Below are 15,676 nucleotides of genomic sequence, written 5' to 3' on the forward strand. Positions count from 1 at the left end.
GATGTGGGAGGTAATTGTCCTGCTCCATTCAGCACTGGTGAGGCCTTAGCTGGAGTACTGGGTCCAGTTCTGGGCACCACACTTTCAAAAACATGGACAAACTGGAGAGAGTCCAGAGGGTAGCAACAAAAATGATAAAAGCTTTAGAAAACCGGACCAAGGAGGAAAGATTTACAAAACTGGGCATGTTTATTCTTGAGAAAAGAAGACTGGCGGGGGACTTGATAACAGTCTCCATATATGTTAAGGGATACTGTAAAAACAATGAGAATCAATTATTCTCTAAAAGAAAAGGAGTACTTGTGGCACCTTAGAGACTAACAAATTTATTAGAGCATAAGCTTTCGTGAGCTACACGAAAGCTTATGCTCTAATAAATTTGTTAGTCTCTAAGGTGCCACAAGTACTCCTTTTCTTTTTGCGAATACAGACTAACACGGCTGCTACTCTGAAACCTGTAATTATTCTCTGTGTCCACTGAAGGTAGGACAAGAAGCAATGGGCTTTATCTGCAGCAAGGGAGATTTAGGTTACATATTAGGAAAACTTTCTAATGATAAGGGTAATGAAGCTCTGTAACAGACTTCCAAGAGAGGTTGTGGAATCCTCATCATTGGAGGTTTTTAGGAACAGGTTAGACAAACATCTGTCAGGGATGATCTAGGTTTATTTGGTTCTGCCTCAGCCCAGAGGATTGGGCTTGATGACCTCTGGAGGTCCCTTCCAGCCCTACGTTTTTCCTAGGATTCCACCATTTACAGCTGAATGAGAGTCTGGCCCCCACACTGATGGATGATTTGGCCTTGGTAATAATATATGCCTTTGTTACCTCCCAACTGGACTACAGCAACATAGCCTACTTTGGCATAAAACAGTAGCCCACAGGAAAGTACAACTAATACTGTGTGCAAACTTGAAAGATATCTTCAAATCACTACATTGGCTAGCCAAAGAATATCCTATCTAGTTGAAGATTTCAGCACTTACCTTCAAAATGCTTAAGGATTTGGGTCTACAATACTAAAAAAATCATCTAAAACACCCGGAGGAGGACCATTATAACCTTGCTCCTCTGATGCAATGGAACTGTGTACTGGAAAAATAATTATTTTATGCAGGAGACAGTTTTCTTGAAGGCTAATCCAAGACTGGAATGAATACTGGCAGAATCTATGTACTATTTTAAGCTTCACCATCTTCCATTCCAAGTGCAAGGCACACTTATTCGACCTTGCCGTCACTAATAAAAGTACATACCACAGCATACATTAAAAAAAGAAAATCCACACACAATTAGGAAGAGGAAGAGAGAAAGAAGAAATCAGTGATATGAGAACTGAAATAAATACTGTGATAAAATATTTTTGCCCAAGTGCTCGCAACTGCTTAAATCTTGGTTTTCTAGCTAACTGGTACAGTTGTAGGGAAGCACGATGCTTTATCTCAGAGATCTTGACTGTCTCAACTCAAGCTTTATATACATACAGTGCCACTGACATGCAGACAGCTGATGGATGAAAGGCAGCAGCTAGCACTAGACATTTTTGTGGGGAGAGCTCAATTTTGGCCAATGACCCACAGACAAGCCATTTCTCTTGTGAACATTTCCATGGAAGCTTGAATATCTATGTAGAATAGACAGAACAAATTGGGTGTTAGTTGCAATGACTCATTTGATTTTAGTAAAAGTTAAGGGAGAGGGATTGGCTCACACACTCATTGAACGGCTTTAGCACCATTTTAAAGTTTAAGAAATTTACACATGCAGTGCTACACAATGCAAAATTCAACAGAATAAATACTGTGGCTAATTTTGTATCTCTGATGCTCTCTCATAAACAAAATAAAACCACAATAGCTTCACTGAGTCAGCATCCTGTACTTGTCAGTTTCTGCTTAGTGGACACACAGGCCTGAGCTTTCATTTAAAATGACACCCAGCAAAGAAACTAGTAGTTCTGATTATTTAATTTTACCTTATTTAATCCATCTCACGGCTTATCAGATTTTTTTCTTCCTCATTGAACTGGCTCCTGTACACTACTTAAAAGTTGCTTTAAAGTCTTGTGGAGCACAGTTTGAAGCTCCAGGAGTGACTAATTCTGCTTATGACTACTGGGGAATGCCCTTGAGAGAAAATAGATGGGAAATACCCACCAACTGATACAAAGTGTGCAATACAAGATACATTATATGTTTTTGTGATTTATACAAACTTTTTTTCCCTTTTTATTTTTCAGTTTGACAGAATTTGCAGATCTGTTTCCAGAAAGATTTGCCTTCCACTTTTTGTGCTAAAGATGTATAGTACTTTCTACACACGCTGACAATTTGCTATTTAATATTCTGAACTTCCTTGGTGGAAATTATGGATGGGCAATGAAATGTGAAAGAGTGGACATTTCTCACCAAGAAATAGTTTAAACAATTGCAATAATCTATCTTTATGGGCGACAGGGGATGGATAACTTGATGATTACCTGTTCTGTTCATTCCCTCGGGGGCACCTGGCCTTGGCCACTGTTGGAAGACAGGATACTGAGCTAGATGGACCTTTGGTCTGACCCAATATGGCCATTCTTATGTTCTTGTAGGAGGAATTTGATAATGCAGTTCTAGGAGCTCTAAGTAATCTGACTAACCCTTAGTTCTCCACCCTGCCTACTTTAGTATTAGCATCTAACCTAGCAGGCTGTACATCTTCAGGATTTCACTTAACATGGTTTCTTTCAGACTGTGCCCATCAGTAGTTCACCAGACTTCTCTGATCCTCCATTTTTTGCCTCTCTCCGTGCAAGTGAGGTTACTTCTGCTGCTCCTGCCATCAAAAAAGCCTTCCTGTGTCTCTCTCCTTCATCAGCTTGCAATCATTTCAAATCTTAGCTACAAGTATCTGTTTTCCCTTGCTATATATTATGCAAATTCTTTCCCCCACTATTATCTATTATTCTAAAGTGGGACCATTTATGAAAATTCTATGAAGTGTTTTGTGATCAAATTTGTATGGCAGATGTTCTACCAATTATAAATGTGTAATTATTTATTTTATATATGGTAGAGTTTACCTAATTCCTTCTTTGAAGAGATGAAATTAATCTTCTCTGCCCCTACATAAACTAAATCTCTCCAAAAAATTTCATTTTGGCTTCAAAGTCCAAATCAGTGGGTGGCCACGGACTGTGTTTTCCCTGGTTGGGTCCTTCTTGTCATATCTATGGTCCCCAAAACATGGCTAGTGCAACCACAGAGAGTGTGTGTGTGTGTGTGTGTGTGTGTGTGTGTGTGTGTGTGTGTGTGAGAGAGAGAGAGAGAGAGAGAGATATTGCAGCTGGATTGCATAATTCGGCAAATTTGATAGCCATGCTTTTTGGGCGGCTCTGGCATCCTTCAGGCTTATTGGCAGCTGCATGCTGAGAGATGAGTTACAGCCTGTGTTAGAGGAGTGGGTGGAGTGAAATGTCTTTCTCCCTACAGCCTCTTCACATATTATTTCCACAGAAGACCATACCCGGCCAGGATTCTCATGCTCTGAAAGAAGAGGGTAAGAACTGGACAGATAAAGAGAGCATGTTGACTACTGTTATAATCTAAACAAAATGAAAATCTGAAAAACTGATTACTTCTGCTCATGGGAAGTATTCTCAAAAATACAACATGCTATCTAGTGATCCCGGACACTACCACCTGCCTCTCTTCGAGAGCTTTCAGTTCAAGCCCTCTTCACCCCTGTGTTAAATATAACATGTTTCAAACTTCCCCCAGTGGACCGCAACACATTTCCATGTAACACAAAAGCAGGAGGAGAAGCAAACATAGAAATGAAGAAATAATAAATAGAAGATTGGTTGGTATAAAATGTAAAATTCCTACAATGAGGGAGAGGAAATAAAATAGATAGAAACAGAGAACACAATCAAGCAGATGCCCCATTCATGTCATTGAAGTAAGGATGATTGGTTTGTTTTTAACCTGCTATAATGTTACTTTCCATGCTCTCTACAGGGAGGGTTTAAAAAGGAAATAAACCACATGATCACTAGCCCCTGGCATTACTACTGAGTAAGGGAACATGCACTTAGGTCATCACTTTTTGTCCTGTCAAACTCAGACAGAACATGTCTCACAGTATACCCAGCAGACAATAAAATCAGGTTAGGTTTAGAAAACATACCCTTCATGTCCACCCATGTTAACCCTTGCTCTCATCAAGCAAACTGCTAATGGCATCTTGAGTTCAGGACCAGATGGTCCATGAGGTCATCATCCCCATTGGTCCCAGACCCACAGTCACCACGTCTCAGGGTGAGACATTAAGGGAGGTAGCTGCAAAGTGACTAACGGGGGGGAGGCTGTAAGGACTGGGAGGATGATAGTGGCTGCTGGAAAATCCCCACACCCACTGCCCTCAGCAGCCCACTCAGAATGTGCTAGGTTTGCTCATAGAACACTGTGCTCCCCAACGCCAGAGACTAAAGTGATCACTTTGCAGCACCTTCAAAGCATAGGGTTCCCTCTGCTGTTAGTATTTCTATTCACTGTGGGACTTCATTCAGATGACTCACAGATGTGCCCAGAGCCTTTCATAGATGCGACCTCAGTCCCAGGTGCATTCTTCCTAGAGGCTGCTTGGTTCTTCTCAGAAGGCTGCTTGATGAAACGTGTCAGGCTCCCACTTAGAAGCAAGCCAAAACCTCAGCCACAGACAAAATATCATCAATCACCAATTCTATACTTCAGGGAACCTTCCAAAGATTTAGAGGCAGTATTTGATAACCTCTCTATGAAAGGACAGGACCTGCTGAGCTGCTGGGGCTTTATATATTAGAAGGGATTCTTCTAATGGGACTAGTGACCTAACCATATCTTGTAAAATCTCTGGTCAGCAGCTCAATTCCCTATGAAAGGGAGCACATGAGAAATGGCAATGCTAATAGCTAACACAGAGGGAGGCAGAACAAGGACGCACTGGTATCCATCACACAGCAACCAGATTAACAAGGCTCAGTGTGCTAACAAACTGCTTTGCTCATGCAGGAGGCATACATTAGATTCTTACAAGTGATCTGCTTTCCTCTCGCCAGGGCATCCTCCTTCATGGAAGCAGATTTTTGAAGGTGAGCTCTGCAAATCATCACCATAGATCAAGAACCTTACCACCTGTGAGAATGGGTGGTGTCTGCATGCCACGGCTGGGGAGTCAAAGGAGTGCCAGCAAGGCTGGCCTGCAAGGCCAAAACTACACCCACAACCAACACCAATCCTAAACAAAACAAAAAAACCCAAACCTTACATCAAACAAAGAGAAAGTAGCAACAGCAGCGCAACTCAGCTCCAGCCTCACTCCCAAACAGACCCACAATCACTTGCAGGAGAGAGAGTGAAACTAGAAAGGGCCCAATAAAAAGCCATGGTTAGCATTAATTGATACTAAAACAGAAGAAGAGCTCTCCGCACTGTTCCCTCTAAGCTGTGCGCATGTGCGCCCGCACACAGATCCTAAACCCCGCACACACGACAAAACACCGAGCGCATAAAAATTTGCACAGAAGCACAAAAATGTGCACAGAATTTTTTTTGCGCACACGGCCTGTCAAAAATTTGCACAGAAGAAATGTTTTGCGCCCATGGCCAGTCAAAAATTAGAGGGCACTTTGGCTCTCAGAGGGAAATACAGACTCCCCCCACCACCACCAAAAAAAAAAAAAGTTGTACACTTCTCTTCAATAATTACTTCTCATCTACTTCCCTTGATCTCTCTAAATCCAATGGTTCCTTCAAAAAACTGGCAGATAAGCGTCTTTAGTAAAATATTTCGTAGACATTCTTGGCTCCTTATCCTGAGGGTGTAGTAAATTTGGAATTAAAAAACCCCCACCTTGGCATCATAATAAATATTTGCTCGTTTCATCCCTCCCAACATATCTTCGTTTGCTCAGACAAGGGACTGCAGCGCCAAACACAGACCCTCATGATTAGGCTATCCAATCTATTTCTTAATAGTTGAGACTAAAATTGGTTGCTTTTTAAAAGTATAAAACTCTCCCTTATACTTAAATCAAACTGCTGCGAAGGGCTAGCTGCTAGCTGACTCCGATTTATGTAGATCTCTGCTCCCATCCTGGGTAATACAGTCCCACTTCCTTCTTACCGTCTTCCTGAGTCCAACCTGAATTCTCAGACAAAAACGGTTGCAGATTTTGATCTCTCCCCTTATCGAGTATTAAAACAGAGGCCGTTTTGTACCTTATTTGGGTGTCCATCGGCCTTCCTTGCTGTTCCGGCTTGCGATTACCTCCATTTTTCAACCTAAATCACCATGTCGGTTATAAACAGGACCATCTCTTTCTTCACGCTTTGTCTTGTCTGGGTGCTTAGATTCCTGCTAGTTTCCATGCAGTCGCTTTCGCTTTCGCTTTTTCCTCTCCTGCGACGGGCGATACTTCACCGCCTGCCCATGCAATGATCTTTGACATGACGCGGGGGGGTCTGTTGTTGTGTAAGCTTCTCATCGGTACGATACACTCCAAAAATAACTAGTTAAACCTTTGCTCCTGACAGCCACGCACAGATCACACACCCGCCTCCATCTGTGCTGCAGTCACCCTGTTTCCCACTGACAAGGTAGGCTTCAAGTGGAGATGTAAATCCCCACCTCCTGTACTTCACTACCCTTTCCAAACGCCCGCCACGGGTATTTTAGAAAAAGCTCACAAGGTAGAGCAACTTAGTCACTCTAAGTTAATTTAATTGACTGATGGCAAAAGTACTGAAAAGACAAGCTCAAGGCGACTATTGTAATCTTCCAGAAATGAATCCATTTGGCCCAAAGTGTTTGTGGTGTGCTTGTTAGGTATTTCTCCTAGAATTAGCGCTACATTAAACATTTAAAAATGCATGCTTGTTATATGTCTTGTTTTTAATTGGTTTAGTAGTTCAACCTTTATTTTGTTATGTAAAACACAGCTTGTCACTCGTCAAATCTAAAGAATTACTAGGTAGGTTTAATGCTAATTTTCTCTGTCTGTATTAACTCACAAATCAAACTGATTTTCTCACACAACATATACTTTTGGCAGAGGGACTTTCCTGCCTTTGTCCTACAACCATTCCTGCCTTCCCCCAAAACCTTGCTAAGCACCATAACCTTTCCGTTGGAATTTCAAAAGGGGATCATTTTTAAACACTTCCTGTGCCAAAGTTAAATGTTTCACTGAGAGATTATAGAAAATGCAGTTGCCTAAGGAAGAGAGTGTGTTAAACTGCAAGACTAGATTAAAACACTGAAGTGTGAAATAGAAATCATCTTGGCTATGTTTTTACATATACTAGCACTCATGCAAGAAAGTTATTACCCATGCATGACTCACATAACCTCTAGTCTGAAGGCTTTGAAGTAGGGTGACCATATTTTCTAAAGTAAAAATGGGTCAGTCGGGGCTCGCCTGAGTCTGAGCCACCCCACAGGACTCACCAGAACCACCATCCCCCCACTGCCCAGGGCTGGGGCTGAGCTCTGCGCCCCATGCCGCCCATGGCCGGGTTGACACACCCTCCCGGAGCTCCACGCCACCTGCGGATGGGGCTGACCGCCCCCACCGCAGGAGTGCTAGAACAATTTGTATAGTGGGGATGCTGAGAGCGCCAATGAAAACTGTAAACAATGGAAACCACTTAAAGCCAGGGGAGCACCTATGCCCCACACCCCTAGTTCCAGCACCTATACCCTCCCAAGCTCTGCGCTGCCTGGGGCTGAGCCCCGCCCCGAGCTGTGTGCCCCATGCCACCCACAGCTGGGGTTCAGGCTGAGCACTGGAGCCCTGTGCTGCCTGTGGCTGGGGTGACCCCCCCGAGCTCCATGCCCCATGCTGCCAGTGGCAGTGGCTGGAGCTGGGACTGATGCCCTCCCCCTCAAGTTCCACGCTGCGTGAAGCTGGGGCTGATCCCGCCCCCCTCAACCTCTACGCCGACCGCGGCTGGGGCTGACCCCCCAAGCTCTGGGGCTGAGCCCCATGCTTCCTGGGGCTGCGCCCCATGCTTCCTGGGGCTGCGACTGATCCCCAAGCCCTGCTGCCCAGCACCTCTCATCACCACCTCCCAACATTCCTCCATGCCCCCCCAGGGGAGGCGCACCCTACTTTTTTTGGTAAACTGGGCATTTGTTTGTTTGCTTTTGCCAACTGATCAGTTTTGACAAATGCCCTTTTTTGTAACAAAAAAAAAGAAAAAGAAAAGTCGCTATGGCAGGGACAGAGCTTAAAAAGGGGACTGTCCCGGCCAGAACAGGACGTACAGTCGTCCTACTTTGAAAGGAGTTGGGAAGGAATTTTCCCAGCTAGGATGCGGCCTGGCTGAGGAAAGGAGGAAGTAGCGGGGGCTTGGCTTAGCTCTGAGAGGCGGGGAGCAGTGGTCACAGCCAGAAGTTGGGAACGAGTAGTCCTAGCCAAAGGCTAGTGTGTGGAGATTTGCTGCTCACTAACTTTGCCCTTCCAACCCTAATGGCAGTTGCCACAGAATATTAATGTTGTGCCCCATCCCTGAGCACTGGTAGGGGTGGGGGAGTGGTGATAGTGGCAATCGCAAGCTGGAGAAGAGCCAGAGAAAGCCTCTCTGCCCTGTGGAGACTGGGACATCATAGAGTAACAAAGCCTGGAGACTTCCTGAGCAGCAGAGGAAAGGGATGGGCACTTTCAGCCTCTGAAGGAAGGCAGCCTATTTCACAGAGAGAAGGAGGGAATCCCTATGGTCTGAGGCCTCCATTGGACTCAGGGTTTCCCCACACTTGCTAGTTAGCTCAGCAGAGTGCTGAGGGTACTGCCCTGCCTTGCTTCCTGCCCAAACTTTTAGGCTGTTAAGCAGATTTGGGCAGGTTGTGCTTTGTCCCCTATATTGCCCCTTACTTCATGAGCATGATCCTTTGTACACTAAGGAGGATGATCACCTGGCAGTTTCTTGCAGTTGCCAGGTGCAGCTGTCCCAGCATCCTCTGGGATTCACTGTGGGTCCTGTGGGAGTCAGATGTGCTGAATCCTTCAACAAGCAGCCCACCGGATGAGAAGACTGAGGGTGTCCCAGTTCTAAAAGGAGTTTTCGAGTCATAGGCCTTTCTTTTCTCTCCAATCTCTAGGTCAGCCAACAAAAGTATGGGATCTCCACCTTCTGGAGACAGCAGCGCTGGAGCTTTGTAAAATGGCAAGCCCATTAAATACAGGGTGGGGGTGGGGGATTACATAGCTGAAAGCATTTTGTATATTGTCTTCATCTGCTGGCAGGGACGATCTATTCCCAAGTATCTGGACTGGCACAGAGGATTCAAAGAGAAATAAATAGTAAGCTTTAAGCTTTGAAATCTGCCCACAAGCTGAATTACTGCATAGGATATCACTGTCGGGCTACTGCCAATGTGGACCACAGCCTAACTGTTACACCAAAAAAGAATCTCTAATCTGGAAGATGTGGGCAGTGATTGTGATTGCAACAAGATAGGGAAAAATTAAAGAATCCAATATCCTTTATCAGCCCTTGCCAGGCCCACTCTAAGCACCATCACTACATGCACTGTTCACTGTGAAATTCAACACGCAAGTCAATTCAGTTTGGTTCTTCCCGAAGATATCCTATTAAGCCCACATAAACAGTTTCTGCGTTCCTAAGTACTTCCTCATTTCCTTAGTGACTCTAGTGAAGCAGAGCAGGTACATTACTCTGCCTCAAACTGGAAACCAAAGGCTGTGACCAGGGGGCACCACACAACAGGCAAAATTCAAATGTCAAATAAGGGCTTCTAATTGGCTAATGTTCTTAGCCCAGAGTGCACCCAAAAATTAATTTTTGCAGATTTTCCACTGTAGTGACCCCCTAGACACAAAGTTGCTACTGGGACCCTTCGTGTAACTGATTTCTGGGTAAGTGGGCCCGTTACTTGTAAATTCCAAGAAACAAATGATACCTACAACAGGTGCAAAACCATGATAAAACTCAATATGCAGTTTGCTTTTTAAAGGAGGAGGCACTTTATTTAAGGAAAGCATGGGGAGAATGAAAAATAGGATAAATATGTTACAGACAACAAATGGAACCAGTAATGACAAACAAACACACCAGAACAACAACTCAGAAAGTATAGTTAATATGCCCAGATCCCTGCACTACTGGGTTGTGTGGGTGTGGGCACAATGCACCTCCTCTACCCAGATTTCCTTTCATCAGCTTCTCTCCACATCTTCCAACCCGTACGGTTGTTTAAAATGGAAACAAAGGAGTAGCCTCATATCCTTCTTGACCCACCCAGAGACTGTGGAGCCAAGAGAGGAAAGGGGTGGAGGGCAGCAAACCAGGGTCATGGCCTGACCACTTTTAAGCAGGTACATGGAAAATAGAGTTGTCACCCAGCTGGTTTCTGACTGGCCTGGCCAGTTTTTCTACTCTCTCGTCAGCTACCTGTCAATCTCATGGGGAGGGGAGTTGGCTGCAGGTGAGGGGACAGCTAAGAGGGGAAGAGGAAGGTCAGGTGAGAAAGGGGCAAATCTATGGTCTCCTCCACTTTAAATGGCACTCTGAAGACCCTGGACCCACCCATCCTTTCCATGGGTCCTCTAGCAAAGAGAGGTGGCTTATACAAGTCTCTACTCCAGCATTATTTAGAGCAGCTGTTCCCAAACTGTTTGGGACTGCATCAGCAGCAGAGGGGGTCCAGTGATCCTTAGCATGCGGAGGATGCCATTTTGCTCTGCACAGCATGACCTCGCACATATGGTGCATCCTCCACACAGTGTGACTTAGTAGTATGAGATCAAACTGTGTGGAGGATGCCATTTCATGCTACAAAATGGCATCCTTCGTGCAGCATGATCTCACACTTATGGGGCATGTGAGATCACGCTATGCATAGGATGCTATTTTGCTCTTCAAAATGGCAGCCTCCACGCTGTCTGGGATTCTGGCAGCAAATAATTAAAATGGGGTTGTGCCAGCAAAAAGTTTGGGAACCCCGATTTAGATCCAGGGATGAGGTGACTAGAAATCTGGGTTATACCACCTTCTCCCTAGGTAGCTGGGAAATATCACACTAGGTGTCCATATGAATGCCCAGCTATGGCAATTTGGATACTGGAGGTTCCATATTTCCCCTGTAACTTAACCATCAGCACTTTCTAAAATCCCACATATTCCAATACCACATTGGCCCGACCTGCAAACAAAATAATTATCCAAATACCATGCAGCATGATGCAACCCGTTCTTCCAAATCAAGGCCCATTCCATAAAGTTATGAATTTCATAAGGACAGCACAGGAAACCAAACAGGCTTAATTCCCTTACTAAGCTTCCTACGTGAAAGACTGATAATGTGTATTTCACCTTTACTGAATTTGGTCCGATCTCTTGCTTCCTGAACCAGCACCTAAATCCTTGGCCATCTTTTGGAATACAGTCTATTGGTTGACTTTCTTGATATAAGGAGTGTGTTAATTTCTGTGAGGTATTCTCTTCTGCTCACTACCTTTGTCAAACTCCAGGTATCAAGTCTGGATCCAGATATAGCACTGGGCTTTGAAAGTGAAGATCAGGACACGTAGGTGAATGAAGACAGACACGGATAGATTTAAGTGGCAGCAGCCCCCAGCTTTATTGAAGTAACACTGGGGAAGGGTGCTAAAAGATCATAGATTTTCATAATCAGGCTTTCATAGTTAGCTATGCCCTACACAAACCAAGTATACTATGGATAATATACACAGGGCCATTTACTTTAAGTATATGCTCATTTTCTGCTTTCAAGCACTGTTAAGTAGACTGTAAATTGTGGAAAGAACTATTCATTATGACTGCAGAATATGCAGAAATACTGCTTCATTTCGGTGATGAAATAGCAATGAATTGTTGCCAGTGTCTGGAATGCTCTGCTACAATTCATAGCACTCCTTTACAAAATTGAGTAACTTATCAATAGGGTGAAGTTCAAAGGTTAAAGGATGTAATGCAGAAAGAAACAATTTAAGAACATAAGAATGGCCATACTGGGTCAGACCAAAGGTCCATCCAGCCCAGGATCCTGTCTACCGACAGTGGCCAATGCCAGATGCCCCAGAGAGAGTGAATCTAACAGGTAATGATCAAGTGATCTCTCTCCTGCCATCCATCACCACCCTCTGACAAACAGAGGCTAGGGACACCATTCCTTACCCATCCTGGCTAATAGCCATTAATGGACTTAACCTCCATGAATTTATCCAGTTCTCTTTTAAACCCTCTTATAGTCCTAGCCTTCACAATCTCCTCAGGCAAAGAGTTCCACAGGTTGACTGTACGGTGAGTGAAGAAGAACTTCCTTTTATTTGTTTTAAACCTGCTACCCATTAATTTCATTTGGTGGCCTCTAGTTCTTATATTATGGGAACAAGTAAATAACTTTTACTTATTCACTTTCTCCATAACACTCATGATTTTATATACCTCTATCATATCCCCCCTTAGTCTTCTCTTTCCCAAGCTGAAAAGTCCTAGCCTCTTTACTCTCTCCTCATATGGGACCCGTTCCAAACCCCTAATCATTTTAGTTGCCCTTTTCTGAACCTTTTTTAATGCCAGTATATCTTTTTTTAAGATGAGGGGACCACATCTATATGCAGTATTCAAGATGTGGGGTGTACAATAGATTGATATAAGGACAATAAGATATTCTCCGTCTTATTCTCTATCCCTTTTTTAAATGATTCTAACATCCCTTTTGCTTTTTTGACTGCCACTGCACACTGAGTGGACATCTATAGAGAACTATCCATGATCAGTCCCCAGATCTTTCTCCTGATTACTTGTAGCTAAATTAGCCCCATCATATTGTATGTATAGTTGGAGTTATTTTTTCCAATGTGCATTACTTTACATTTATCCACATTAAACTTCTTTTTAAAATTCTTCACAGTCTGCTTTGGTCTTAACTATCTTGAGCAGTTTAGTATCATCTGCAAACTTTGCCACCTCACTGTTTACCCCTTTCTCCAGATCATTTATGAATAAGTTGAATAGGATTGGCCCTAGGACTGATCCTTGGGGAACATCACTAGTTACCCCTCTCCATTCTGAAAATTTACCATTTATTCCTACCTTTGTTCCCTGTCTTTTAACCAGTTCTCAATCAATGAAAGGATCTTCCCTCTTATCCCATGACAACTTAATTTACATAAGAGCCTTTGGTGAGGAACCTTGTCAAAGGCTTTCTGGAAGCATCCGATGAAGTGAGCTGTAGCTCACGAAAGCTTATGCTCTAATAAATTTGTTAGTCTCTAAGATGCCACAAGTACTCCTTTTCTTTCTGGAAATTTAAGTACACTATGTCCACTGGATCCCCCTTGTCCACATGTTTGTTGACCCCCTCAAAGAACTCAAATAAATTAGTAAGATATGATTTCCCTTTACCAGAAACCATGTTGACTTTTGCGCAACAATTTATGTTCTTCCATGTGTCTGACAATTTTATTCTTTACTATTGTTTCAACTAATTTACCTGGTACTGACGTTAGACTTACCGGTCTGTAATTGCCAGGATCACCTCTAGAGCTCTTTTTAAATATTGGTGTTACATTAGCTATCTTCCAGTCATTGGGTACAGTAGCTGATTTAAAGGACAGGTTACAAACCATAGTTAATAGTTCCGCAGTTTCACATTTCAGAACTCTTGGGTGAATGCCATCTGGTCCCAGTGACTTGTTACTGTTAAGTTTCTCAATTCATTCCAAAACCTCCTCTAGTGACACTTCAATCTGTGACAATTCCTCTGATTTGTCACCTACAAAAGACAGTTCAGGTTTGGTAATCTCCCTAACATCCTCAGCCGTGAAGACTGAAGCAAAGAATTCATTTAGTTTCTCTGTGATGACTTCATCATCTTTAAGTGCTCCTTTTGTATCTCGATAGTTCAGGGGCCCACTGGTTGTTTAGCAGGCTTCCTACTTCTGATGTACTTTAAAAACATTTTATTACCACCTTTTGAGTTTTTGGCTAGCTGTTCTTCAAACTCCTTTTTGGCTTTTTTATTACATTTTTACATTTAATTTGGCAGTGTTTATGCTCCTTTCTATTTACCTCACGAGGATCTGACTTCCACTTTTTAAAAGAAGCCTTTTTATCTCTCACTGCTTCTTTTACATGGTTGTTAAGCCATGGTGGCTCTTTTTTAGTTCTTTTACTGTGTTTTTTAATTTGGGGTATACATTTCAGTTGAGCCTCTATTATGGTGTCTTTGAAAAGTGTCCATGCAGCTTGCAGGGATATCACACTAGTCACTGTATCTTTTAATTTCTGTTTAACTAACCTCCCCATTTTTGTGTAGTTCCCCTTTCTGAAATTAAATGCCGCAGTGTTGGGCTGTTGAGGTGTTCTTTCCACCACAGGAATGTTAAATGTTATTATATTATGGTCACTATTTCCAAGCGGTCCTCTTTTAGTTACCTCTTGGACGAGATCCTGAGCTCCACTCAGGACTAGATCGAGGGTTGCCTCTCCCCTTGTGGGTTCCTGTACCAGCTGCTCCAAGAAGCAGTCATTTAAAGTATCTAGACATTTTTTTTCAGCATTTCGTCCTGAGGTGACATGTACCCCAGTCAATATGGGGATAATTGAAATTCCCCACTAATATTGAGTTTTTTTATTTTGATAGCCTCTCTAATCTCTATTAGCATTTCATCGTCACTACCACTGTCCTGGTCAGGTGGTCGATAATAGATCCCTACTGTTACATTCTTATTAGAGCATGGAATTACTATCCATAGAGATTCTATAGAACATGTGGACTCATTTAAGATTTTTATTTCATTTGATTCTACATTTTCTTTCACCTATAGTGCCACTCCCCCCACCCCCACCGTGACCTGTTCTGTCCTTCCGATATATTTTGTACCCCAGAATGACTGTCTCTCATTGATTGTCCTCAGTCCACCAGGTTTCTGTGATGCCTATTATATCAATATCCTCCTTTAACACGAGGCACTCTAGTTCACCCATCTTATTATTTAGACTTCTAGCATTTGCGTACAAGCACTTTAAAAACTTGGCTCTATTTATTTGTCTGCCCTTTTTGGATGGGTCAGATTATTTATGTGACTGCTTCTCGTCTGATCTGGCCCATACTTCATCCTCTTCCATCCTCTCCTCCCGACTAAAACCTAGAGAATCTCTATCAATAGACTCTCCTCTAAGAGAAGTCTCTGTCTGATCCAGGTGCTCCTCTGCAGCAATTGCCTTTCCCTCATCTCTTAGTTTAAAAACTGCTCTGCAACCTTTTTAATGTTAAGTGCCAGCAGCCTGGATCCACTTTGGTTTAGGTGGAGCCCATCCTTCCTGTATAGGCTCCCCCTATCCCAAAGGTTCCCCAGTTCCTAATAAATCCAAACCATGGTCTCATCAACGCATTGAGACTCTGAAGCTCTGCCTGCCTACCTGGCCCTGCGCGTGGAACTGGAAGCATTTCTGAGAATGCCTCCATAGAGGTCCTGGATTTCAGTCTCTTTCCTATTGCCCTTGTTTAACGCATCTGTTGAAATAAAGCAGAAAATGGTATAATCTCTAGACAGATATTGAATAATTCTCTGTATGGATTTTGGTGCCAAACCATGTTTATCCAGTGACTTTGCTTTTGTTTCTGCACTGTACATGTTTTGAGTGGTTGGAAAATGATTCC

The 15,676-nt window shown here is 43.2% G+C and overlaps 1 protein-coding gene and 1 long non-coding RNA gene across 3 annotated transcripts in view; one reads left to right on the forward strand and one right to left on the reverse strand.

The window, feature by feature from the left end:
• Nucleotides 1–6,394, reverse strand: part of OTULIN (OTU deubiquitinase with linear linkage specificity) — a 54,572-nt gene extending 48,178 nt beyond the window's left edge. Inside the window, exon 1 of one of the 2 annotated variants that reach the window (XM_043508454.1) lies at nt 6,244–6,394. In XM_043508454.1, the coding sequence (XP_043364389.1) occupies nt 6,244–6,260 (17 nt within the window). In that variant the 5' untranslated portion in view covers nt 6,261–6,394. The remainder of the gene's footprint in view (nt 1–6,243) is intronic. The other variant, XM_038389928.2, reaches the window with a different exon arrangement.
• A 94-nt stretch (nt 6,395–6,488) lies between these two features.
• The window catches only part of LOC122458817, a 32,248-nt gene continuing 23,060 nt past the window's right edge, over nt 6,489–15,676 (forward strand). The window contains exons 1-2 of the long non-coding RNA XR_006279095.1: nt 6,489–6,621; nt 9,125–9,181. This is a non-coding gene — a long non-coding RNA (uncharacterized LOC122458817). The remainder of the gene's footprint in view (nt 6,622–9,124; nt 9,182–15,676) is intronic.

Source organism: Dermochelys coriacea, chromosome 2 (assembly GCF_009764565.3).
Source record: "Dermochelys coriacea isolate rDerCor1 chromosome 2, rDerCor1.pri.v4, whole genome shotgun sequence".
NCBI lineage: Eukaryota > Metazoa > Chordata > Testudines > Dermochelyidae > Dermochelys > Dermochelys coriacea.